The following is a 26,671-nucleotide window of genomic DNA, read 5'->3' on the forward strand; positions in this document are numbered from 1 at the left end:
TTGTTCTTCCCTTTTAGGTACCTAGGGATTTGGAGTGTGGATAATACATTGAGAAACTCTGGTAGCTTCTCAATTGAAGGCGAAGAGTTTTTCGGATGAGACTCGTAATTCAAACATCCAATCTAAAATTATTTCCACTTCAGGTATAGCTTCTCAATTGACGATGAAGAGTTTTTCAGATGAGACTCGTAATTCAAGCATCCAATCTAAATTATTTCCACTTCAGGTAATATGATTACCTGCATATTTTCCTTTACTCTGAAAAGGCAGCCTTAAAATGGCTCCACACTTCATGTCTTATGATGGCTGGATCATCTTGTGCAACACCTCCAACTGAGACAGAATTGATTAAGTTCAAGTATTGTCTAGACTAGGCCATAATGTGAAAAAATCTATCTTCGAGCGCCTTTCAAAGCCCAATCTTGCTAGATTTTTGAAGCCAAAGCCACTCCAGTCTTTTGCTTAATTTCCACAAATCTCCTTTGAGGGTGGACCTTCTAGACCTATCATCATCTTCTAATGAGCCTTCCTCTGCTTTAAGATCAAGAAGATGCAAATCTTCTTCCACAACTTTTAGTTGGTTAGCAAGATTCCCAAAGCACTCCATGTTCCAAGCCTTCAAAACTTTTTTTAAGCGATTTAACTTACTGAAAAGTCTGTTGCCAGCCCAAGCTTCAATTAGTGCTTCTTTCCATGATTTTTCAGCAAAAATCAGAAACTGTGGGTGCAACAGCCAACAGTTAAGAAACCTAAAAGGTTTTGGGCCTCAATCTCTCCTATCTTCCTTGCCAAGAACATGGCAATGGTCAGAGATGAGTTGAGGCAAGTTCATGGAATTTTGAACCTCAAAGTAGTTCGTGGAGTTTTGACCCTCAAATCTCTCCTTTGTAAGCACCCCAAGTCACAACTTCAAAATTTAGAGAAATGTGTCTAAACAGCATATAGAGTTAATCTTAATAATATCATTTCATTCTTGTACGTGTAAAATGCAGCTGTGGAACTACTGAAAACAGAACAAGTGAAGGCCATCATTGGGCCATTGACATCCATGCAAGCAAATTTTCTAATTCATCTTGGAGAAGAGGCTCATGTCCCCATTATTTCATTCTCTGCAACAAGTCCTTCCCTCTCTTATCTTCGAAGTCCATATTTTTTCCGAGCAGCTCTAAATGACTCATCTCAAGTACAACCCATAACGGCTATAATTCAAGCTTTTGGATGGAAAGAAGTTGTACCCATTTACACAGAAAATGAGTATGGAGAAGGTTTGATTCCATTTTTGACTGATACATTTCAAGAAAATGAAATTCGTGTTCTGTACAAAAGTACAATTCGTCCTGTGGCCAGTGATGAAGAAATTGTTGCAGAGCTTTACAAGCTGATGACTATGCAAACCCGGGTTTTTATAGTACACATGACTTGCTCTCTTAGCGCTCGCTTATTTACCAAAGCAAACGAAATTGGGATGATGAGTGAAGGGTATGTCTGGATCATAACTGATGGGATAACGAATTCCTGGAATTTTTTTGACCCTTCAACCGTCATCGACTCAATGCAAGGGGTGATTGGTGTACAACCACACGTTCCAAAAAGTAAAAAGCTTGAAGATTTTATTAGTAGGTGGAAAAACAAAACGCACCAAGAGAAAACTACTAGTGATCTAAATGTTTTTGGGTTATGGGCATACGATGCGGCCGCAGCACTGGCAATGGCTGTTGAGAAAGTTGGCCCGTTGAATTTGAGCATTTCCAACATTGCAAAAAATTCAACCACTGACTTTGGAAGTGTTGGGGTGTCTCAAAATGGTATTCATCTTTGTCAAGCTCTTTCAAGCACTAGATTTAGAGGACTTAGTGGAAATTTCAGCTTTGTTGATGGGCAACTGCAATCGTCTGCTTTTGAGATTGTGAATGTGATCGGAAATGGGCCGAGAGGGATCGGATTATGGACGCCGGAACATGGAATTGTAAGACAATTAAAGTTTGATGCAGTAAATACGAGTTACAAGGATTACTCAACATCTCAGGCCAACCTTAAAGCTATTATATGGCCAGGTGATATACTAACTTATGAATTTTTTCCATTTATAACAGCTATTCCTCGACTACTTCCATTTTTTTTTCCTGTTATAATAACAAAGCTATATGCATAGATAGAATTAAAACATAGACAGGAAATGAATTGTGTGATTCAAATTTATTTAAGTATCACTTATTGTAACATTTAAAACAAATCTCAATGACATTATAATTTTTTATATTTTAATTATGTACAATAATTATTTCTCTTTTGATACTCTTCCACACTACTTCCATTTTATTACAAGGCTTCCTTTGTTCCGTTAAGGGGATTTACAGGCCAATTCTATTGACTTGATTTATTTACTTCCAAGTTAAGCTCATTTTTTCACTTATTAATATCTTTAAAAAGCGTTGAGGTCAAACAAATATTTTAAGGCTTATTGGTGCATCAAAAAAATGTACAAGATTTATAATTATTTAAGTCTATCATATAGGATTGACTCATAATTTAACTTCTATCCATTTAAAGGTCAAGTTGAAACAACCGGGTTCATACTATGCCCACTTCGTTTATCTGAATGGTTCATATTCTTGGTCTTGCCGCGTATCTAAAAATTAAATTGAGCAAACATTAGTAGTCATATGGTTGGATCATCTGTGTTTAAAAAAAAAAATTAATGATTTACTCAGTAAATCATACAATATGAACAACTTGAATTATCGAATTGAGCCCAAGGTGAGCTGAAAATTGCCTCAACTGGATTCTATAAACTGAAAAAAAGCCTATTCCAATAAATTATTACTTCTTTTTTTTTGGGGGGGGGGGGATTCATTTTGATTACTCTTTCACACACTTTTCATTTTATTAAAAACAATAATGTTACACTAATTATACTTTTATACCATATTATCACAATAAAAAATTAAAGTTTTAGAGACCAAAATTTAGGGACAATTATTTTTTAAGGACCAAATATTTTTGTTACGAAAAGTGTCGTTATTATATTTTTGGCAATGAAAATTGGACATTAGTGATGAATTATTACCTTTTCGGGACCAAATTTTTTGTCTAAAAAAATAAACCATTTTGAAACCAAATTATTTTGTTCCTAAAAGTGTATTTATTAATAACATTTTTTAAATTTTGTCGCTAAAAATCTTATTTTTTACTTTTTGACCTTATAGTGACTATCTACACGACGATAGAAATTGGTGTCTAAATATCTTTTGCAACAAAATTTTTACTTTTAGAGATCAAAAAATTAGTTTCTAGAACTCTTATATATTGTAGTGTATACTATCATTTTATCGGTCAACATAACATTAGTGTAATGGTCTAACTATTCATGTATACCTCCAATTCAGTGACAATAAGTAAAGTGACAAATTAAACAAGAAAATGAGATGGTAGAAATAAATTACTCATTGTAGCATTATTTTATTGAAAAAGGGTCTGTATTTTAATTTTAATTTTAATTTTAATTTTTTTTTGAGTTTTGAAGGTGATACTACATATACTCCAAAGGGATGGGTGGTGCCAACAAATGGAAAGGTGTTGAGAGTGGCAGTTCCAGTGAAGACTTTTTATTCTGATTTTGTGAGGGTGTCGAGAGATCCTATCACTAACAGGACGATGGTCACTGGGTACTGTATAGACGTTTTCGAAGCTGTAATGGCGGCACTACCGTATTCGGTTCCGTACGAGTACATTCCCTTTGAAAAGCCTTATGGAGAGCAGGGGGGTTTTGACATCTTGCTGCACCAACTTTTCCTTGGGGTAGGTTAATTAAACACCCCTTCCCACTATAATTTATAAACTATTTTAATTATTTTTTTTTTCCAATTTAATGTGTTTTTCTACGTCTACATAATTCGATCCTTGAACATTACTTTGGGTTTCTCCTCTTTATGTTTGGCCATTTTCTTACTTTAATCTTTAAAGTTTATTTTTTTTCAATGACTCTTGTTTCAAGTTTTTCCTTATTTATTCCTTAAATTAATTTCTATTCGAAATTAATCAAAAAATATTACGTTAATTACTACATAACATAAAATATATATTATTATATTGCAGTTTATATTTGTATCAGGAGTGTGAGTTATAAATAATAAAATATTTTTATATCACGTGATTATTAATATGTCATTTTTTATATAATTTTAAACATGAATTAGCTTTTGCAATAAATTGAAAAATTTTGAAACATAAAAGGTCAAAGTGAAAAAAAAAAAAATTAAAAGCCAAAATAAAAAAATAATCAAATATAAAAAGAACAAAATATAATTTATCGACATAATTCTCATATATGGGATGCGATTACATCTCAACTGAAAGGGTTGTGTTGGATTATCAAATTCTATACACTTATAACTATTCATTTTTTTTTATTATTATAAAAGGGCTGCAAGAAAATATATTACTGTAACTCTTCCATGCTATATATATTATTAGAAGGAATATTTTACCAATACGTATGAGGTGGAAAAGGTTGGGATGATTGTCAGACGTGGTGGTGTGGTGGCGACAGAAGAAGAGAAGATGAAAAATAGATTTAATTTTTTTTGATAACTTAATTTAGGCGTATAATGGTATTTACAAATAATAATAATAATTTTTTTTAAATCATGACTTATTTGTATTTTACTTTATGAATTTCAAAACTCAACAATCCACTATTTTAAAGTATTATTTTGTTACACTTTTTTTTTTATCAATAAAAAGAAAGCACTTGTTACACTTGACACTTTCATCAGAATTTTGTCAGAGATTTGAACAAAATCATGTCATGTGTGAAGTATATGACACAAATTATTTTTTTAGAACAATAATATTTTTTTTTGGTGATCTCATTTGAAATTACTAAATAAGGGCATTCTTATGATTATAATTTATAAATATGTCACTTTTTTGGTTTTTTTGTTTGATGAACAGAAATTTGATGTTGTGGTTGGAGATGTTACTATTAGGGAAAACAGATCCAATTACGTGGACTTTACATTCCCATACACTGAATCTGGTGTGACAATGATCGTGCCTTTTAAAGATAAGAAGAATTACAAAACTGCATGGGTTTTTTTGAAGCCATTGACTTGGGATCTATGGGTGACAAGTACTTGTTTCTTTGTGTTCATTGGTTTTGTGATTTTGATCCTTGAACGTCAAATTAATGAAGATTTTAATGGGACTCCTCTGCGACAAGTCAGCAACAGTGTCTGGTTCTCTTTCTCAACCATGGTTTTCTCTCACAGTAATTCCCTCTCTTCCTTCTCTTTACTGCATTTGCATATCATTGTATAAAGAGCTTGAAGCCACAAAACACTAGAAAAAATATTATAGCAGCAGTTTGTCTCATCACAACTACAAATTAGTTGTCTAGAATTTATGGATTGTTTATCCAACAAGAGTTAAAACATTAAGAAACCAATTCCATATGGTCATGCATTGTCCATGCAAGCAAGACAAAACATAACATTTCGGGTATGCTTCCATCTTCAACTTGTAAAAAGAAAGGAAAAGTAACAAAATTGTAATTTTTACTTTTGTTATTTTCCTTTCCTCTTTTCTTTTTCCTTCCCAAATTTCTACTCGATTATTTAGAGGACTAAAAAATTTAACCACATCAAATTGATGATACTTATGAATATTGGGAAGAAGAACACAAACAAAGATAGAGACAAATATACAATCACACAAGACATCAAATATTACGTGATTCAACGGAGCCAACATTGAGGGACAATCCCACAAACTATAATTGTCACCATCAAAAAGAAGGAATACTTATAGAGCTATAAGTATTATAAACCCAAGAGGTATTTCAACATAATAACTTATATTTATAGCACAATTCTCAAATTAATTCAGTTTCTTTACAATCCAATTCAAAACTAATAAGGAAGCTTGTAAAATTGAGTAAAATAGATCTTTCTACAAATCTTTATTCAATTAAGAAATAAGATTCATCAAAACTAAATTAATTTGAGAGTGGACAACGAGTAAAAAATTAACAAGAATAATTTGCTTCTATACCACTATCACCCACATCCTTCTATACTCTGCCTCGTGGTCCTATTTCAGTCTAACAATGGTGATTCAAACTGTTCATCTCGTAGACACAGTAGTAAAGATGACTTGTGCAGAAAATCAATTTCGTTAGATATCACTAGACATATGACAAAATTACATTCTATTTTTTAAGATGAACAACGATTATGAGTTTATAAAACAAAATGTGATTTTTTTATTTGTTCATTGATATCACAAATAGTCTTCGCTACAAAAATTATGAGATTAATAGTTCGGATCATCATCGTGGATCCAAAAAGAGACTCACAAATTAAAGTATTAAAGAATATGAAAAATAGTAATATGGAGGGGAGGCATTTCCAAAACTAACATATTCAAATCTAAAATTTGAACATAATCTGTATGATTGAAATTCCATGATATACTAACAAGAAACTGAATGTTGTATTGGATGAATCAATTAACAAGAGATTACAGATATTTATATCAAACTCTAACTTACTAATCCCCTTTCTCTATTACACCTGTACTTGTACAAGCCTGTCATTGATCTTAAATCTAGACTAGCTACTCTTGATGCCTTACATGTGCAATTCACTTGCACACACTTGTGTTGAGGCTGCAGCCCTTGGTTGAGCTGCTTGAACTTAGACTGCTGTTGGTGCTGCAGCTACGCATTAATACTCTGATCATATACCCACAGCATCACAACCCAAGAGTTTGAATGCTTTCTTGGTCAGTCATATATAACAATAATAATGGTCTCAAATCCATTTTAATAGTAATGTTAGCCTTTAAGAATGCTTTCTAAGTTTGTTTATTTGTTTTTTCTATTTATTCTAATTACCAAAATAACATTTATTACAGAGGAGAAAGTAGTAAGTAACTTGGCGAGGTTTGTGGTGATCATATGGTGTTTCGTGGTCTTAATTCTGACTCAAAGTTACACAGCTAGCTTAACCTCACTGTTGACAGTTCATCAACTTGAACCATCTATTACTGATGTGCAAGAGCTTATAAATAAAGGGCAATCAGTTGGTTATCCAAAAGTCTCATTTATTCATGATATCTTGAAACGAATGAATTTCAGTGATTCTCAGCTTAAGGGCTATAATACCGTGGAAGGAGAATTGGATGCCGCTCTCTCGAATCGGAGTATAGTTGCAGCTTTCGATGAAATTCCTTACTTGAAACTCTTTACTGGAAGACATTGCTCAAAATATACCATGGTTGCACCAACCCACAAGACTGGCGGCTTTGGCTTTGTATATTCTCTCTCTCTCTCTCACATTCATGGTTTTAAATTTTGGCAACTGTCTGATACAAATTGGGTAATGCATACTGTATTGGCCAATACATATCAGGTTATTGATCTCTTCGATACCATTATTTAAGTCTTGTAATCACAATCTAATCTATGCAGATGATTTAGTTACTATCACGATGTTAAATAGGGGTATCGGGAGAAATATCAATACTAGTAGTAGTATAATAATATCAGAAATATCATATGATACCTATTAGAAATTAAGTGATGTGGTTGTAAATTTTTTAAAATCATCTAATCAACTCGTAAACTGGCTGGAAATCAATAGAAAATGGTCAATACACGTTATTTTTGTTACAACTAATATATTGAGCATATCAATACCAGAATATCAAAATTTTGATACTCATTTCAACCAATATTACAACAAATGGCATTTTTGGCAATGCATTAAATCGTTGTCAAATATCAAAAAATTGTCGCAAATGATTATAAAAAACTTACGACTGTATCACCTAATGTATTTTGCTCGATATTACCGATTCATCTATTTAAGACCTTTGTCTCATCTTGTGCATATATATATTTCTTCTCGCCTAACCTTTTTATAATACCTTGATTGATTTTTAACTTTACTAGGCGTTTCGTAAAGGTTCCCATTTAGTACGTGATGTATCAACAGCAATCTTGCATGTGATTGAAGAAGATAAAATGTCTGAAATTGAAAAAAAGTGGTTGCAGAATAACAGTTGTCCAGACTCTAGCAGTACGGTGTCTTCCAGTAGCCTGAGTGTCCATAGTTTTTGGGGACTATTTCTCATAGTTGGAGTTGCTGCTTCTTTTGCTCTCATTATATTTATGGCTATGTTGGCTTATGAGCACAGGAGTTTCTTGGTGCACTTGGATCTCAAATATTTGTGGAGGAAGTACATTCTCAAGCATGAAGACACTGTCACTGCCATTGACACTCACCAAGATCAGGCAAGTCCATCATCATCACCCTTGTCAATCGCTCCATCACCACCTACTCAACACTCTCCCGCTCGATCAACTGTTTCAGATGACACCAATGAGGCTTTTACTCATTTTGAAGGAGAAGTGGCCGAATCTCAAAACCCAAGACACTAAGAAATCATTATTTATATCACAAATGAAAATAGTTGATGAATTATTGTGTATTACCAATCTGAAAAAAAAAAAAAAAAAAACATCATCCTTTTTATTTCATAGATAAGTAATGAAGCACTTGTGTTTAAATTTTAAATAAAATTTCTTAATCTGAATGACTTTCAAAAAATTTATGTTGAAAAAGTTATCGGACTGATTGAGAAATGATAGTAGGCATTTACGCTATTGAGCTTGTTAATAAAATTCATAAAAGAGTTAAATATATATATATATATATATATAGATGTATATTATGAGTTTTGTATTTGTTCTTGTTACTTAATTCTTATTCATCCTGGTACCCTACATACCTTCAATTAATAATGTACCATCAATCCAATTCAAGAATAAAAGAGTTATATTTCATTTTCCTTCAAAAAAGAGGATCATAATAATGATTGCTTAAAAGTTTTTTAATTTATTATATTTGATCTTTTTTACTTGTGAAAAATTACGTTGGCTTGTTTTGAGAAATAAGAAAAAAAGTCAATTTATTGACTTATTAATTTATTTGGGTCATATTATCTGTTTTTTTTTTAAATTAATAAATTAACTTTTTTCTTACTTCCCAAAACAAGCCTTCATTTCTATGCTGATTATCTAAATAAGTATATTTTTTTATTATTTACAAAAAGATGTACAAAAAAGTAAAGAAATAAATTGACTCATATAAATACACTTATTTAATTTATGTTAAGTAGTAATTAATATTGTCAAATCACCAAATTATTTGCATGGTACAATGCACCACTATTCTATTATCCATAAACCATGTATAGTTAGGAGTATAAAAATGGCTTGCGGCCTGTGGGCTGCTCGAAACCTGCTCGCAGCTCAGGATGGCCAGGCCCAGTTATGCCTAGGCCTGAGTCCAGTCCGAGATCCTGAGCTTAGGCCGTCATTTTGGAGCCTGGCCCATCGGCCCGCTCCCGATCCACTCAAAGCCCGGCCTAAGACCCAATGTCATTTTTAATGGAACATAATAAAATATTGGTGAAAAAAATTTAAAAAAACAAAAAAAATGTTTAGGTCCACCCAAGGCCCAAATACCCTCTAGTCCTGGGCCTAATTTTCTGGCTTGTGGGTCTGCCCGACCCGGCCCAAATTTTGGAAGGAGCACGTAAGGCCCAACATAGGCCGGGCCGGGCTGGGCCAAATTTACACCCTTATGTATAGTCTTAGCGTCAGTTTGGGATATGGGTTGGTTTTTTAATTTTTTGGTTTTTAACCTAGGGCTAAACAGTCTCGTTTGGGGTAGACTTTTGACTTTTTTAATTTTTTGAGAAAAAAGTGAAATAATTATTGGTTTAGATATGACATTTTCTCTTATTAACTTTTCAACCTATTTTCTCTTTTTATGACTATTTTAGCCTCGTAACCTTATGCCAAATGAGTTCTTATTATTTGTTTGGGTAAAGGCTATGTGACTAAAATAGTTGATAAAAACAAAATAAATTAAAATAATTAATATGACAAAATATCACATTTAATTCATAATTATTTTACTTTTTCTTTCACAATCATCAAAAAAAAAAAAATCAATTATCATTCCAAACATGACTTTTTTAGCTAAACTAAAATAGTAAAAAAAAAACTAGGTCTCTTTTGAGAACAAATTATTTTAATAACTTTTTAGCTTTTTATAAAAAAAAATGTGCAAAAAAATAGACAGTGATATGACAACTTATAGTGAATTTTTGACATTTTAGCTAAAATGTTTAGTACCCAAACGAGGCCAACTAATTAAAATAATTTATTGCCAAACAGAGCCTATGAGAATAAATCTAGTTATTTATTAGGAGAACTACATAGAGGTAAAAGAAAGGGAAAAAATTACAAACATATGGAGGTGCAAATATGTATGTGATTGGATGGAAATGGAAGACCGTGTAAGTATCACTTACACCTCTCCATGCGTTAATAATTTTTTTTCTCTTCTCTCACTTGCATATAGTTACCCCTATTTATTACATTCCAACTTGCCAAACAAGCCTCGTGCATCTGCACGCGGTTGTGCTGCTGTCATCCTTTATGTAGTCATGTCCTGTCACTTAGGTGGCACAATAACAGGTCAACACATGTTTTTAATTGCCCCACTAATAACTTGGAAAAAAAAAAGGAAGAACATCACTACGCGTCTTTCAATGCACTAACAGCCTACTTCTATTCCATAACTTTATATTATGGGCAAAATATAAATTAGTTATATTGGGTAGCTCGAATTTTTGTTGCTCCAAATGGCTCGAATGTAATTACAAGATTATAAATTAAAGAAAGAAAAGAGGGAGGAGAGAGAGAAACCCTCAGTAACCATGCGTGAAACCCACCGTTTATAAAACAAAGAAAGATGGGAGAGAGAGAGAGAGAGAGAGAGAGAGGAACACAATTTTGGAACCTAGCGTCGACCAACTAACCTAGTTGTTCACTGATGACAACGACGACCATCGACTTAGGTGTTCACCGACGACCGCCGCTGACCATCAACCTGGGTAGATCGCCGTCTACCTCTCGTTGGAATCTCTACTTCCAATGATGTTGCACACTCATACATGGACTATATGACTGCGCTTGTGTTTGGAAGTTCTCTCTCTCTCTCTCTCTCAATCCCAGTTGTGAAGGAGCTTGGAATTTCACAGACTTGTGAAGGAAATGCAGTACATAAGATTGTTAAAAGACAAATTGATCTCGAGAAGATTGAGGTAGTTAGAAACTAATAATGGAATCAAAGAGAAATATACTTTGTTTTGCTACAATTTTTTAACACACAATTGGTTTCTTAGTTCAAATGCCCTTTTTTTTATTTTGTGATAGAACATTCAAATCCATACCCATTAATACATTTAGATTCATTTATCCTTCGAATTCAAATCCAAACCCAAAAACCTTTTGTCTTCTTCTCCTTTCTTGCACTCATCATTCATACACTTAGCCTCCGTTTGGCAAGTTGGTTTTGAGGTTTTTTGGGCTAAAATAACCACAAAAAACAAAATAGGATTTTTAGCTCAATAAGACAAAACATCACATCCAATCTATAATTATTATATTCTTTCTCTCACAAAAAAGTCAAAAAAGCCAAAAGCCCTTTTCAAATCAGGCTTTTTAACCCCAGGCTAAAATAGCCAAAAAAGCCAAAAAGTCAACCCACTTTCCAAGTGAACCCATAAATAGCTATATATATAGATATAAAGAGAGAAGATGAGAGGTGAATTTGCACCAAACCCAGAAATTCCAACAACCTCTACATCCTCACACCACTCCCTTCGTCTCTATTCTGAGAGAACCCAATAGAGACGGAGGAAGGGAGGGCTCTGACGTCGAAGAGGAAGCTACTAGTTTGTGGGCTTCGGCAGCTCCAGCGTCGATTTGATAAAGACAAAGTTGTTTGAGATAGAGAGAGAGCAAGAGAGGCTTGAGGTAGTGCCTGCGTCTTAGATGAGGAAGAGATGAGAAAAAGAGGGTTTCACATTTGAAAGGAGGAAGATTTCAGAGACTTTGGGTCTGAAAGAGAGAGATAAAGAAGAGAAAAAGTGAAATGATTATGGTTTGAATGTAACATTTTATCTTATTGACTTTTTAATCTATTTTGCCTATTTGTGACTATTTTAACCTTTTAGTCCCGAAAACCGTTATGCCAAACGAGGGCTCACTAGTCTTCAACTTCTAACAAGTGAAAATAATTTTTTCTATTTACTTGAATTTACGCTGTAAAATATTTTATACTCAAAAATATTTTCACGTATTTAATTTTGGGTTTTTTTTTTAGTCCCGTTTGGTTTAGTTTTGAAATTATAATTCTAATTAAAAATTTTCAAAAGTCTTTTCGAAACTCATAACCAAACACACAACTCAAAATTCAATTCAAAACTTTTTTCAAAACTCATAACCAAATTCTTTTCAAACCTCTATTTTAAAAATAAAAAAAAAATTAAATATATTTTTATTTTGTTTTTTAAAATTATACTTAGAATCATGATTTAGAATAATGATTTGAGTGTGGAATTGTATTTTGAGTTTGAGTTTTGAGTTGAGTTTTAAAACGAGAAAATTTATTTGGTTATGAATTTTAAAAATAGTTTTGAGTTGTATTTTTTTTAAAGGATTAATTACCTAAAAGTCCTATCTACATATTTGGTGGTAGCTTAGGTCCTATCAAAAAGTTTTTGAACCAATAAGTCCCATTTAGAGGTAAAAAGACGTATTGTCCTTTAATCTCAAAACTGAGAATGTTCTCAATTTATAATTATCAAAACTAAGAAATTTCTCAATTTTTTTCTAGTGTGAACTGAGATTATTATTAAAACTAAGAAATTTATGATTATCAATTTTGAGAAATTTCTCAATTTTTTTTATGATTAAAATTGAGAATATTATAAACTGAGAAGGTTCTCAATTTCAAAAAACGACTATGATTGAGTTGATTCGAACTTCATCACGAGTCTTGGAGTTGAGATTTTGCATATTTTGAACCACAGTTGTTGGTTAGAACTTGAAATCGAGCATCGTGAATGCAAATCTAGAATGAAAAACAAATTTCGTGAGTTCAAATTTAAGGAGAAATTGAACTTTGCAAACTCAGATATGAGGGAAAATCGATTTTTTTACATCAAATCAACTTCAACCTGAAGTTCTAGTTGCGATCCGAACATGAATATGAAACCCTAGATGAGATCTGAACTTGATTCGAAAGTCTTGGGTGAGATTCAAATACCAAATCTGGAAACAATGTGACTCTTGAGTTGCGAAGGTCTTGGGTGAGGTCGAAAACTCGATTCGAATACCAGATCTGGGAGCAGTGTGACTCTTGAGTTGCGATTTCAATTCAATTGTTCTTTCCAAGGTCTGTTGATCCTAGTTCTTGAAGACCAGGGATGTAGGGGTGGCCGAAATAGAGGGTCGGTTGCAAATATGGGTGAAGATACTATGATGATTATCTCACATGGAAGGAGGAAAATGATGTAAGTTTGTTGGAAAGGTAAATTGGTCTATTAAAAATTAATGGGACCTGAAGGAGCAAATAATTTTATTTAGGACTTAGTGGATTATAAGTTTACAAAATGGGACTTGTATGTAAATGGCCCTTTTTTTTTTAATGTGCACTGTATTTCATACAATTATGCATTGTATTTTTTTAAAATATTTGAGTTGCATTTTTTTATTTTTAATATATAATTTTTATTTTAAATATTTTTAAAATATTTTAATTTTTTTTACATTTTATTTAAATATTTAATTTTTTGTTAAATTTTTTAAAAATTTAGATCGCCATATATATATCTAAGTCATAACAAATTATTTGGTCAATACTTAAAAAAATAAAAATTATTTTTTGAAAAAATAAAATATAAATAAAAAATATTTTGAAAAAAAATATTTCAAAAAAAATAAAAATAAAAAATAATTTTAAAGAACAAAATAAAAAAAAAATTATTTTTTTGAATTTTTTTTAATAGAATTTTAAAAAGAGTTTGGTTATGAATTTTTAAAAGAGTTTTTGAATTGAGTTTTGAATTAAAAATTTTAAAAAAAATACAACTCAAAAAAAATATTTTAAGAAATATAAATCCAAAAAAAATTAAAATACAAGTCAAAATTCAAAAATTTAAAACTCAAAACTCAAAATACAACTCAAAATTCTTTTTAAAATTTAAAATTCAAAAACTCAAAACTCTTTTCAAAACTCATAACCAAACAATTTTTTTTTTTTTTTTTTCTTTCAAGACTTAACTCACAACTCCACACTCAAATCACAATTCTACACTCAAATTATGATTCTAAAACTAAATCAAATGAATTATTTTTATTCTTTGGTATTTGATTTACACTTGAAACAAAAACATTTCATATTTATATTTTGGGTAAAGTCAATGATGAGCAACCCTTAACCTTTGAAAAGCTCAATATGACGAACTAAAAGTGAATTTTCATAAAATTGACTTATAAAATTTTTAATAGTAAATTATTTTGAAAATTATAATAAAAAAATATATATTCTTTACTTATCTTTTGTTTAATCAAACAATGAAGAATCCGTAACATATATATTTGAGAAAAACATTTTGTTTGAAAAACATTTTATGTTGAAACAAACGTAGTCTTAGTGAAGTTTGTAAATTATTTACATTTTACAAAAGTAAAAATAGACACCAAGGGTGTGTTTGGTAACGTTTATGTTTTCAGTTTATATTTATAAAATTTTTATAAATTAGTTTTTGTTTATTTTTTGTTTATTTTTAGAAAAACATAAACTACAAACGCGTTTGGTAATTGACAAAATGTTTTTAAAAAATTTAAAACATAAAAAAGAGTGAGAAATGGCGAATGGTGGCAAGTGGCGGCGGTAGATGGTGGTGGACGGTGGGTGGTGGTGGGTGGTGGTAGTAGGTGGGTGGGTGGATGATGGTGGCGGGTGGCAGCGAGTGGGTGGTGGTGGTGGCAGGTGGTGGGTGGTGGCGGTGAGTGGATGGGTGACGGTGGCGGGTGATAGCGAGTGGGTGGTGGTGGCAGGTGGGTGGCAGATGGCGAGTGAGGGTGGGTGGTGGCGGGTGGTGATGGTGGGTGGGTAGGTGACGGTGGCGGGTGGTGGGTGGTAGCGAGTGAGTGGTGGTGGTAATGGTGGCAGGTGGTGGGTGGTGGTGGCGGGTGAGTGGCGGATGACGGGTGGTGGTGCGTGGTGACGGGTGGTGATAGTGGGTGAGTGGGTAACGGTGGCGGGTGGTTAGTGGTGGCGGGTGGTGGTGGTGGTGGTAGTGGGTGACGGTGGCGGGTGGTAGGTGGTAACGAGTGGGTGGTGGTGGTGGTTGTGGTGGTGGCGGCAAGTGGGTGGCAGGTAAGTAGTGGGTGATGGTGGTGGTGGTGGTGGTGGCGGGTGAGTTGCAGGTGGCTGGCAGTGGTGGGTGGTTGGTGGTGGCAGGTGGTGGATGGTGGTAGTGGCTGGTGGGTAGTGAGTGGTGCGTAGTGGTGTCAAGTGGGTGGTGGTGGCGGGCGGTGGATGGTAGTGGCGAGTGGTGGGTGGTGGCGGGTGGATGACAGGTGGGTGGTGGTGGTGGTGAGTGGGTGGTGGCAGCGGAAGACGGTGGTGGAAAATGGTGGCGGGTGGTGGCTAGTGTTGGGTGGTAAAAAAAAAACTGAAAACTCAAAATGGAAACACATTTTTTGTGTTTTCATTTTTTGGCCAAATTTATAAAGTGAGACCACTGATTTATAAATCAAAAATTTTACCAAACAAGTTTTTATTTGAGTTTTTAAAATTTTTATAAATATAAACAGAAAACTGAAAACATAAGTGTTACCAAACGGCACCCAAATAATTTTTTTGTTTAAAATTTTTAAATCTATTATGAACATAAATAAAAAATTATAAAAATAAACGTCAGAAGAATTTCAACATTATAAGTCATGTTATTACTGAAATTTGACACCATAGGCACAAAAGTGTGCTATCTACCATGTCAAATTTTAAAACAATAGATGTATGACCGTTAACTTATTTAAATTAATCAACTTGTTACCAAAAAAATGTCACGCCATGTATATTTTATAAATTCAATAAAAATTAATATAAAAATAAAATCAATTTGTTTTTTAAAAAATACCAACTGTCATATTAAATAATTTTACCTCAAAATACATTTTGAAGGAATTATAATGGTCAAATTTTGTTTAATTTCATTTGATATAAGTTTGAATTAAGTTAATGAATTGAAAATTTTAAAACATTGATTCTAAAAATGAATTCATAATTAAAATATAATTTAAAAAGAGTGCGGGTAAATATAATTAGGTACACATAATGGTGTCATATGACAGAATTATATCATGCTATATGCATTGTTGGGCTAGAACTCTCAAAATATAATATTTGACACTATAACATATTAAAATATGAAATTGTCACAATTGAAATAATACAATTGACTAGAAAATAAATCTTAGCATTTTTCTTAACCATATTTAATCAAATTAATAAGATATGACAAAGGAAAATGACTTATTATTATCTCTAGATTTTGTTTTATTATTTTATTATTTGTGAAGATTGGTAATGAAAAATTAAAAAGTTGAGCACCGGTAAAAATATCTACTGGCATAGGTACAATAAAGAGACAGTTGCAAACAAAGGGACAGACTTCTCTCCAGTCCGAAATCAGGTTGAAGTGTATTGTTAGATTTGTGGGGGCCTATCACGAGTCTTGTTTTGATAATCCGAACTGTTTAATGCGAAGAACTCGTCAAGTACTTTATCCTTGTAAAAAATCACATTGATCAGATATCGATAACTAATTGATCGGATCAAATTTTTGTTAATGGTAAATATAATTTTCAAAATAAATTGTTAACAAAAATCTGATCCGATCAAGTATTTATCGATATCCGATCAACTTGATTTTTTACAAAGATAAAGTATATTAGACGAGCTCGACAAATTAAACGGTTCAAATCATCAAAACAAGACCTGCGGTGAGCCTAGGGGTGTGCATAATACCGCCGAAACCGCCAAAACCGCACCGAACCGCACCGCCAAGGAAAATTTGTTATTATTTGCCAATCGAACCGCCGATTTTTGGTAAGAAAAGTGGCAAATTCTAGTGACACTTTTATTAATCCACCGATTTCTATTTTTCTTCCAAACCGCACCGACCCGCACCGCTATTAAATCATGTTTTATAAGATTCTAAATTTTTTTTTTTTACTTAAGTTTGCTTGTTGTTCTATACCTTAGAATATAGTATTACATTACTGCTCGAGAGGAATTCAAGATGTCAGTAATTCAAAATAAAGTTGGATTCCAATTTACTTTTCAATCTTTTTTTTTTTTTTTTTCTGGCCATGTTGCAAACTTGCATCAGCTCACTTTTCAATCTAAATACTTTTCAACAGTAAACATTTTCAATATATTGTAAACCCTGAATGATATTAATTTTATGTATTGTATTTGATCATTGTAGCTTCCACAGATGCTTGTAATGAACTGATGTCATAGTCGTTGATATTATCATGTTGTTGCTACACTTACTGCATCAGAAGAAAGCTTCGCAAGATGCTTAACATCACGGTATCTCTCGTCTTTTTTTTACTCTTTGATTTAAGTTTTGTAATTTGAATTATATTTTTTATAAACCGCCAATCCGCCCGAACCGCCAAGGCAAATCCGCTATTATTTGCCAACCGAACAGCCGGTTTTTGATAAGGAAAATGGTAAATTCTAGTGACATTTTTATCAATCCGCCACCCACCATACGGTTTCTATTTTTCTCTCAAACCACACCGACCAGCACCGCGCACACCCCTAGATGAGCCCCATGGGCCTAACAACACCGCTCAATCTACAAAGTGAATTGGAGATAAACCTGACCCGCAAAGAAAACATGGGAAAAAAAAAATGGAGGGAACTCATGCGCTAAATGAGTAACGGCTGCTCGCCTGTTACTCTTTCAGGTTTAACAAAAAAATTTGAAATTTTAGCCTAAAAAATCTTGACTCATTTGGTCCAATTCAAATAAGTCTTAAGAATGGGCCAAGATCAACAATCAAGCCCACTAAACAAATGCCCATCAAGCAAAATGGCACCCTGCATCTATGAAAGGAAAGCATCTCATAGAAGGTAAAAAAGGGTCTCATCTCTGCAACACAGCACACAAATATTCTTGAATTCTTCTTCTATTCTCTTTGATTTTAGTGTTCTAACTTTATTATCGGAGTGTCCTCGACCGACAACCCTAGTTGGGTGGTGCCAACCATATTTATCTTTGCAGATCTATGACGCAAAACTCATCTTTTTGTTAAATTTCTTCAACAATTCATACGAGAAGATTTTCTGAATCTCACAATAAATAAAAGTAAGTTTAAGTTTATTTGTCATCACTGCATTAGAGATGTACATAAATGATGAGACCATTATACTAAACTAAAGTTGTGTTGACCAATAAGATGATACCATAATATGGTAAAAAAATATGATTAGTTTAGCATTATTATTTTTAATAAAATGAAAAGTGTGTGAAAGAGTAATCAAAATGAAGCCAAAAAAAAAAAAAAGGTAACAATTTATTGGAGTAGGCTTGTTTCTAGTCCATACAATCCTGTTGAGGCAACTGTTGATTCACGTCCTTGGGCTTGTTTTGATATTCAAACTATTCATAATGTATGATTTACCAAGTAGTTCATTAAATATATATATATATATATAATTCAATCATGTGGCTATTAATGCCTAATCAATTTAATTTTAAATATGAATAATAATCAACACACCAACACCAATAATATGAACAAAATGGTAAATTATTGGTAAGTCTTATGTGATAAACTTAAATACCATAAATTTTATATGCTTTTTTAATGCACCAATAAGTCCTAAAATATTTCTATTAATAAATGAAAAAATAAGTATGACTTATACGTAAAGAAATCTAATCAATACGACCAGCATGTAAATCCTGAATGGAACAGAGGAAGCCTTGTCCCATTTTATTAACTAAAAATAAAATGGAAGTCTTGTGGAAGAGTATCAACAAAGAAATGATAATGGTACATAATTAAAACACAAAAAATAAATAAAAAATTATAACGTATGATTGAGATTTATCGTGTTATGTGAGTCAATTTTTTTTTTTTCATCAACAAAAAGAGACCTATTAATGAAATAACCAATACAAAGTACAAGAACATTACACACTAGGCAAGTTAGATTTAACCCACAACTCAACCCCCACTTTCACTATTTCACCAAGCTCTTTCATATTTGGCTGACAGCCATTCAAGACAACATCATTCCTTAACCTCCAAGTTGACCAGCATTGCTACTGGTACAAGCCTCCAGATTTTCATCACTAATTTTATGTGTTTTGTTCCCAACCACCAAGACAACACACCATCCACTGTTGCAGGAGATACCTAGCTTAAACCCCACCACTGCAACAAACTTGCCCAAACCCTCCAAGTCTCAGGGCACTGCACAAAAATGTGATCCACATACTCTGCTTCAGATTTACAGAAGGGGCACACATTCTCCACATTACTGCCTATGACCCTTAAATTCTGTAAGAAGCCAGTTGTTTTCACCCTCCCTCTCTAGGCCAGCCAACTCAGAAATTGTGCTTTTGGTGGTGCCACATTGTTCCATAACAACCTAAGAACCAGCAATCTAGGGCCATTATTTAGTTCAAACCAATCTCTAACAGATGGCACTGTGAATGCAGTCCACCTTACTGCATCATGCAGCTCCACATTCAACCTAGGGACATCTCTTGTCAACACTTGTAGCCTACTGACCTCCTCTTCCTCCCTAGCAAATAATGATCTTCTGAACAATAGCTTCCAGTCCCCTGATCTGTCCCTCCTCCGCATAAAAGAGCTCAGCTTACCTTCTTTTTTCACAGAGAGCCTAAACAACTTGGGAAACTCCACTTTTAGCCATAGATCCATGAGCCATCTATCATGCCAAAAATCAAACCCGCACCCATCACCAACCACAATCTTACACTTAGAAACAAAGAACTCAACTAACCCAGGATTAGTCCTTGCCACACTCAATATATCACACCATTCATTAGACTCATTACCAACCACTTCCTTCATTGGTGACCACCTGCCCCGTTTTGCACCATACCTGCTGATGATAACCTTTTTCCACAGTGATTTATCCTTCACCCCATATCTCTACCACCACTTAGCTAACATGAAATCATTTGCATCCCTTACCCTCCTTGGTCTTTACTCATTGTTACTTCCTTCCAATTCACCAAATGAATCTTTCTTCTCAACTCTGAGCTACCCCATAAAAATGTTGCCTTTAACTTGTCAATTTCCTTAGCTACACCTTTTGTAGTTTGAAAACTGAAAGGTAATAACCAGGAAGACTATCCAGCACAGGCTTGACCAAGTTAACCTACCAGCAAAAGACAATAGCTTTCTTTTCGATAAGGCTAACTTGGCCTTAACCTTATCCACCACAAGCAGCCAAGTCTTCTTCCTCCTTGAATTTGCACCAAGTGATAAACCTAGGTACTTGAGAGGTAATTTATGGCTTAAGCAATGCAATTTTGAAGCATAGTCATGAACCATAACATCGCTAATCCCAACTCCACACACACACTTCTATGGAAATTTATCTTGAGGCCTAACATCAACTCGAAGCATCTAAGAATTCTTTTAATATTCACAATCTCCTCCCACTCCGCTTCACAAAAGAGAATAGTGTCATTTGCAAACTGAAGATGAAACAACTTCAATCCTGCAGACCCAACAGTAGCTCCCTTTAATAATCCCAGCTGTTTTGCAATTTCCAGTAGTAGATTCAGCCTCTCTGCTGCAATATTGAACAAAAAATGGGACAGAGGGTCGCCTTGCCTTAGTCCCTTTTGTGGACAAAACTCACAATTGGTGAACCATTTACTAATATGGAGACTCATGCTGTGATGAAGCAAGTTTTCATCCATCTGATCCGTCTATTTCCTAACCCAAGGTTGGCCATCATGGAAAACAGATACCCCCAATTGACTGTGTCATACGCTTTTTCGAAATCAAGCTTGAGTATAACTCCCTTCATGGGTTCAATATAGGGTGTAAACAGAAATATTGAAATAAAGGTTAGAAATTTGAAACACACAATTCATTTACTGTCTTATGTTTTAATTCTATACATATAGCTTTGTTATAACAGGGGAAAAAAATCGAAGTAGTCTAGGAATAGCGGCTAAATAGGAAACATTCATATGTTAGTATATCACCTGGCCATATAATAGCTTTAAGGTTGGCCTGAGATGTCAAGTAATCCTTGTACCTTGTATTCACTGCATCAAATTTGAATTCTCTTACAATTCCATGTTCCGGCGTCCAAAATCCAATTCCTCTTGGCCCATTTCGATCACATTCACAATCTCAAAAGCAGACGATTGTAGTTGCCCATCGACAAAGCTAAAATTTCCACTGAGTCCTCTAAATCTAGGAGTGCTTGAAAGAGCTTGACAAACATGAATACCATTTTGAGACACTCCAACACTTTCAAAGTCGGTGGTTAAATTTTTAGCAAGGTTTGAAATGCTCAAATTCAATGCACCAACTTTCTCAACTGCCATTGCCAGTGATGTGGCTGAGTCATATGCCCATAACCCAAAAACATTTAGATCACTACTAGTTTTCTCTTGGTGTGATTTGTTTTTCCACCTACTAGTAAAATCTTCAAGCTTTTCACTTTTTGGAACATGTGGTTTTACACCAATCACCCTTTGCATTGAGTCGATGATGATTGAAGGGTCAAAAAAATTCCAGGAATTCGTTATCCCATCAGTTATGATCCAGACATACCCTTCACTCATCATCCCGATTTCATTTTCTTTGGTAAATAAGCGAGCGCTAAGAGAGCAAGTCATGTGTACGATAAAAACCCTGGTTTGCATAGTCATCAGCTTGTAAAGCTCTGCAACAATTTCTTCATCACTGGCCACAGGACGAATTGTACTTTTGTACAGAACACAAATTTCATTTTCTTGAAATACATCGGTCAAAAATGGAATCAAACCTTCTCCATACTCATTTTCTGTGTAAATGGGTACAACTTTTTTCCATCCAAAGGCTTGAATTATAGAAGTTATGGGTTGTATTTGAGATGAGTCATTTAGAGCAGCTTGGAAAAAATACGGACTCGGAAGAGATGAGAGGGAAAGACTTGTTGTAGAGAATGAAATAATGGGGACATGAGCTTCTTCTCCAAGATGAATTACAAAATTTGCTTGCATGGGTGTCAATGGTCCAATGATGGCTTTCACTTGTTCAGTTTTCAGTAGCTCCACATCTGCATTTTACATGAACAAGAATGAAATGATATTATTAAGTTTAACTCCATGTTTTGTTTGGACACATTACTTTAAATTTTGAAATTGTGACCAGGTTGGGTACTTGCAAAGGACAGGTTCGACGTTCAAAACTTCTTGAACTAAATCAACAATTTATAATTTTTTTTGGTAAATATAAGGTTGTTATAAAATAATAATAACAGAGCTAGTACAAGATAGTTCTGGGATATAGAATTCCCATAGCATCATACATAACCATCTGAGATATAAAGGGAGATGGAGGGTAGGAGAAAACATGAAAATTCTCATCCATCATAAGCAGCCCATAATTGGCTAGTGCATCCGCACTTTGATTGGCTTCCCTGAAAATGTGTTTAACAGTTGGCGATCCGAGGCTGTCCAGGAGGAACCAGCAGTCATAAACAACATTGCTAAGGTGGTGTTGGTCATTGCAATTATTTAATACCATGTGTACAAGAGTGAGAGCATCAGATTCAACTTCAATTGGTGTAAGACCCATGTCAAGAGCCAATTTGAGACCATCCCTAAAGGCCATAATTCAGCAGTTAGACTGTTGGTTTTGCCCAGAAATCTGCAGAAGCCCGAAACCCAATTGCCATGATTGTCACAAATGATACCGCCTGCGGCTGCATGATTTTCATTTGCCGCGCCATCGGTGTTAAGTTTGAAGCAATGAATGGGGGGTGGTTTCCAACTGCAAGCAATGGTTTCATTTGCCGATCAAATAATTATACTAATAATAATGTGCTCGGATCCTCTAGAGTTTGTTGTCTAGAGTTTTCGTAGAGTCCCTCAAAACTGCATCGTTTTGAGGGAGGGGAAAAAACAGCAAATCTATAAATCACCCAAAAAATTATTTAGCAAAAAAACACTAACATCCCCAAAACCTTTTAAATTAACACAAGATAAACAACGACATCAAAAATTGATCAAACCACATTCACGTAATCCATTAAAAAAAATGGTAGACATCCCTATTTTCTCTCATAATTAATTAGTAATCTACTTTCGCAAGATCTATTGGAACAACACCACCAGAACTGATTAAACCCAGATTAAATTCACCAATTTTATCAAATTCGCATAAAACTTACTTTTCCAGAAGCTTTATTATTGACCCATCAACCTTCTTTTTTGATTTACCGATCGCAATATCACTGGGCTCCGACCCGATCTGCTCTCCATCAGGTGATCTCGATCCGACTTCTGGCGATTCCGGACTCGACCCACGCTGGCTTATCAGGGGTCTTAGAGCTCCATGGAGTCAGATCCGAGTGAGCTTTGGTCGTTTGATCGGACGGTAATGGCTTCGATGATGATAAACCGACCATCTTCTTCGACTTGAACGAACTGAAAGGGTCATGAATCTGAGGATTCCATTATGGCAGTGATGGGCGGAGGAGTGTAAAAATAGCCCGCAGTAGTGAGCGGCCCGAAGTCCACCCAAACAGTTGGACTCGCCCCCGTTAGACCCAACCCTAGTTAGGGACTCAAAGCTTGGGCCTAGGTTATTGAAGTCCGGCCAACCCGAGGTCTAATATTATTTTTTTTGAAAAAAAATAAAAATTTGATAAAAAATATTAAAAAAAGTATTCAAGTTCTGCCCAAACTCAATCTCCGGCCCAAGGTTGGAATATCCCTAGGTTTAGGTTTAATTTTCTGACCTATGGGTCAATCTGGCCTAGCTCGAATTTTGGCGGGAGTCTGCGAGACCCGATATGAGCCAAGCGAGCCCGAATCCAAATGGATCAGGTCGGGCCAAATTTACATCCAGAGAGAGAGAGAGAGAGAGAAATAGGATTCCATTATTTTGTTGTTTAACCCAAGGTTTTGGAAAAGTTGAACCGCTACTAGGTTTCAATAGTACTTAATTATTGATTATATATATATTAGTGATTGGTACACGCGATGTGTAAATTAAATAAATAAAAATAAAACAAAATATTTTGTACATATTGATTGTAATTTCAAGTGATAAGAGTCTTTTCTTTTAAATTTGTAATTTTGAATTCAAGTCTCAATCATTCTCTTCTATAGTTTTTTTTTTTTTTTTTTTTTTCTCCAGATAACTGAACGCTTGATATAAAGAGAGATTAAATTTTCAAAAATCAATCTAAGTGCTCACATATGAATAATACTAGGGATCATGAAAAAAGTATCATGAAATGCTTCATGAAATTTTTTTATTCATTGATTAGTATGTGGTGTTTTATTATATGTGTAATCTAACGATAGAGAAGCTTTCATAATCATCTTCATGATATTTTTTTCATAATCCCTAACATTACTCCTCACATATATAACAGGAGAAATGCCTCATGGCTCGACATTTTAACACTTGAATGAGCCGACTCTCTTTCTCTTTCTCTTTCTCTTTTTTCTCTATCTATCATACTCCTTGGTCTTCTTCTTCTTCCTTTTGAACTGTGATGGCCATAGCGGCGCCAGAGGGGTTTGCAACAATGGGCTCTCTCTCTCTCTCTCACATGTATACAGATCTGTGCTCATCCATCTCTTTCTCTCTCTCTCTCTCTCTCTCTCTCTCTGTGGCCCGATCTCACCTCTCATCACTCTCACCTCTCTTTCTCCTTCTTTTTTCTAGACTGTTGATCGACCAGCAGTTTTTGACTGTGGCTGTGGGTTTGGTTTTGATTTTGGGATTTGATTTTGATTTTGAGTTTGGTTTTGATTTTGGCTCTGATAATCATTCCCACATGAGACCCCAAGTGGGTACAATTCTGATGACCATTCTGATGGGTGATCTGCTCCCAATTCCTTGAATCTTGTGATTGCTTGTTGTTGTATAGTTAATAAGTGTGGAACAGAGCTTTTTGACATTTTCGGGTGTCTCTTTTTCAAGTTTTTCTCTGGATTCTCATGGATTAGATAGATAATTTATTTAATAGTAATTTTAGTTTCTGGGTTAGAAAAGGGTGAGATTGAAGATGAGGACTGAAAGGGCTGAATGTGAAATGGGTCGGGTTCAAGCCTTGAGCCGATCCAATCTACTGAAGCCCAAACCCGAGTGGGTTAGGTGAGTATACGGGCAAGCCAATTGAGCCCAACTTCATAATCAACATTCAACCCAAGTTCTCAAGCACTTGGGCCCAACCCGCAGAGGAAAGGCCAGTCCAGCCGTGGTGCTGAGTTGGGCCGAGCTGCGAGACTGAATCTATGGGCCGAACAGAAAGTGAGCCGAGCCCACACAAAGATGCCCGAATGGACCGGCTTATCCCAACAGAAATCTGGTCTAAGGTCGAACTGAGGTACTAAGGTACTGAGCAGAAGGAACCTCACAGAGAAACATAGAAGTAGTGAGCATGTGCATGTGCAAGCTACCACCTCAGCTGGTCCCCCACACCTAGGATCACGGAAGTTGTTGAACCAAAGGAATGTGGTTTGTTATCAGCATGACTACAATGAGTATATGCATTCAATGATAATTACCAGGTGGTCCCCCACCTTGAGCAATGCAAAAAGGACACTTGGCAGCATCAAAGCTCCATGAAACCATCTTGAGAAGCAAGCAAGGAACCCTATATATACTATATGAACTTCACATTGAAGGTAACTGAACTATTCCAAGCAAAATCACGTCTAGATATAAACTCAACTCTATATACACTTCTGCTCCGATCACTAATTCCCACACCGGAGAGGTTATCCGGCCAACCCCGGCCGGGCAGCTCTCACGGTGCTTCTTGTGGTAGGAACCTCAGTCCTTGGGTAGTCTAACCGAGTGCGGGGCCCTGATCCACTTTCATCTAGTGCGGAATCCGGTACGCACAATTGGTGCGGTGACCGTGGAACACTTCATCTCTAAGCTCTGCACTTAGTTCCGGCGATAGGGATTGATAACATTCCGCCTTCGACACATACTCCATAAACGGAGAAGACGAAGGAAAAAGGCTTGGCACTCCCAACAATTTTGGAAGAGTAAACTGGAAACAATAACCGGACCCCTGAATCCGTCGAGCATCGATTACCCTTCGCTGGAGGTTCTTCTCATCACTTTCCTCTGGAAAAGGCTTATAGAGATCGAATCATAGACTTCATGGGGATGGAGATAGCTGAAAGCCCAACTTAAGAGGGTGCTAGGTGATCCAACAGAAAAGAAGATTGAAGCAGAGCCCTCTCGTTTGCGACGAAGGAGCTCATCCAGAGAGACACCAGTGAAGAAGTACCCCAGAAACGAGTCTAGGCAACAAAGCCAGCCTATCCCGATACAGAGTGAGGCAATGAGCAATCACACCCGTGGGTCACGCCGGAGAAGGACAAAGAGGCAGAAGATGGTTAGTCAACAAACTGAATAACCCCCTCAAGACCTTCGTCCTGGGCTGATCGGCAACAAGCAGAACGAACAACATCGGGATCA

At 34.9% G+C, this 26,671-nt stretch overlaps 3 protein-coding genes across 7 annotated transcripts; 1 reads left to right on the top strand and 2 right to left on the bottom strand.

Moving 5' to 3' along the window:
• The first annotated feature begins 750 nt into the window (after nt 1-750).
• On the top strand, nt 751-8,443 carry LOC114257096 (glutamate receptor 2.7). The gene is made up of 5 exons (XM_028196820.2): nt 751-2,054; nt 3,524-3,798; nt 4,954-5,269; nt 6,916-7,313; nt 7,955-8,443. Exons 1-5 carry the CDS (start codon nt 1,049-1,051, stop codon nt 8,441-8,443), a joined length of 2,484 nt encoding a protein of 827 aa, XP_028052621.2. The 5' UTR covers nt 751-1,048.
• Nucleotides 8,444-19,032: 10,589 nt separating this feature from the next.
• Nucleotides 19,033-23,806, bottom strand: LOC114257097 (glutamate receptor 2.2). Of its 5 annotated transcripts, XR_014348153.1 has the most exons (4): nt 23,391-23,785; nt 22,527-22,990; nt 21,211-22,274; nt 19,033-21,023 (listed from the first exon to the last, which is right to left on the bottom strand). XR_014348153.1 is itself a non-coding variant. In XM_028196825.2 (3 exons), the coding sequence occupies exons 2-3, from the start codon at nt 22,582-22,584 to the stop codon at nt 21,295-21,297; spliced, it is 1,038 nt and encodes a 345-aa protein (XP_028052626.1). In that variant the 5' UTR covers nt 22,585-22,990; nt 23,391-23,785; the 3' UTR covers nt 19,033-21,294. The 5 variants fall into 5 exon arrangements, 2 of the variants coding, with proteins under 2 accessions (XP_028052626.1, XP_082757420.1); XR_014348155.1 differs by lacking the exon at nt 22,527-22,990 and having other exon boundaries at nt 23,391-23,806; XR_014348154.1 differs by having other exon boundaries at nt 21,211-22,990; nt 23,391-23,806.
• LOC145805183 (uncharacterized) lies at nt 19,553-20,919 on the bottom strand. The gene is made up of 4 exons (XM_082900241.1): nt 20,606-20,919; nt 20,412-20,507; nt 20,183-20,317; nt 19,553-20,090 (listed from the first exon to the last, which is right to left on the bottom strand). The coding sequence occupies exons 1-4, from the start codon at nt 20,917-20,919 to the stop codon at nt 19,553-19,555; spliced, it is 1,083 nt and encodes a 360-aa protein (XP_082756367.1).
• Nucleotides 23,807-26,671: the final 2,865 nt, after the last annotated feature.

The sequence above is a fragment of the Camellia sinensis genome, chromosome 13 (genome assembly GCF_055761805.1).
Source record: "Camellia sinensis isolate YWXY chromosome 13, ASM5576180v1, whole genome shotgun sequence".
NCBI classification, from domain to species: domain Eukaryota; kingdom Viridiplantae; phylum Streptophyta; class Magnoliopsida; order Ericales; family Theaceae; genus Camellia; species Camellia sinensis.

Bases quoted from the DNA above. Each gene is read 5' to 3' on its own strand.
- LOC114257097 (XM_028196825.2), bottom strand. From the start codon at position 22,584: ATGAGAATTTTCATGTTTTCTCCTACCCTCCATCTCCCTTTATATCTC. The intron at 22,275-22,526 runs GTATGATGCTAT...TGTAAAATGCAG, and splicing joins TTTATATCTCAGATGGTTAT to ATGTGGAGCTACTGAAAACT.
- LOC114257096 (XM_028196820.2), top strand. From the start codon at position 1,049: ATGCAAGCAAATTTTCTAATTCATCTTGGAGAAGAGGCTCATGTCCCC. The intron at 2,055-3,523 runs GTGATATACTAA...TGAGTTTTGAAG, and splicing joins TAAAGCTATTATATGGCCAG to GTGATACTACATATACTCCA. The intron at 7,314-7,954 runs GTATATTCTCTC...TAACTTTACTAG, and splicing joins AGACTGGCGGCTTTGGCTTT to GCGTTTCGTAAAGGTTCCCA.
- LOC145805183 (XM_082900241.1), bottom strand. From the start codon at position 20,919: ATGGATGAAAACTTGCTTCATCACAGCATGAGTCTCCATATTAGTAAA. The intron at 20,318-20,411 runs GTTAGCCTTATC...ATTACCTTTCAG, and splicing joins GTGGATAAGGTTAAGGCCAA to TTTTCAAACTACAAAAGGTG. The intron at 20,091-20,182 runs GTAAGGGATGCA...TATCATCAGCAG, and splicing joins ATGAGTAAAGACCAAGGAGG to GTATGGTGCAAAACGGGGCA.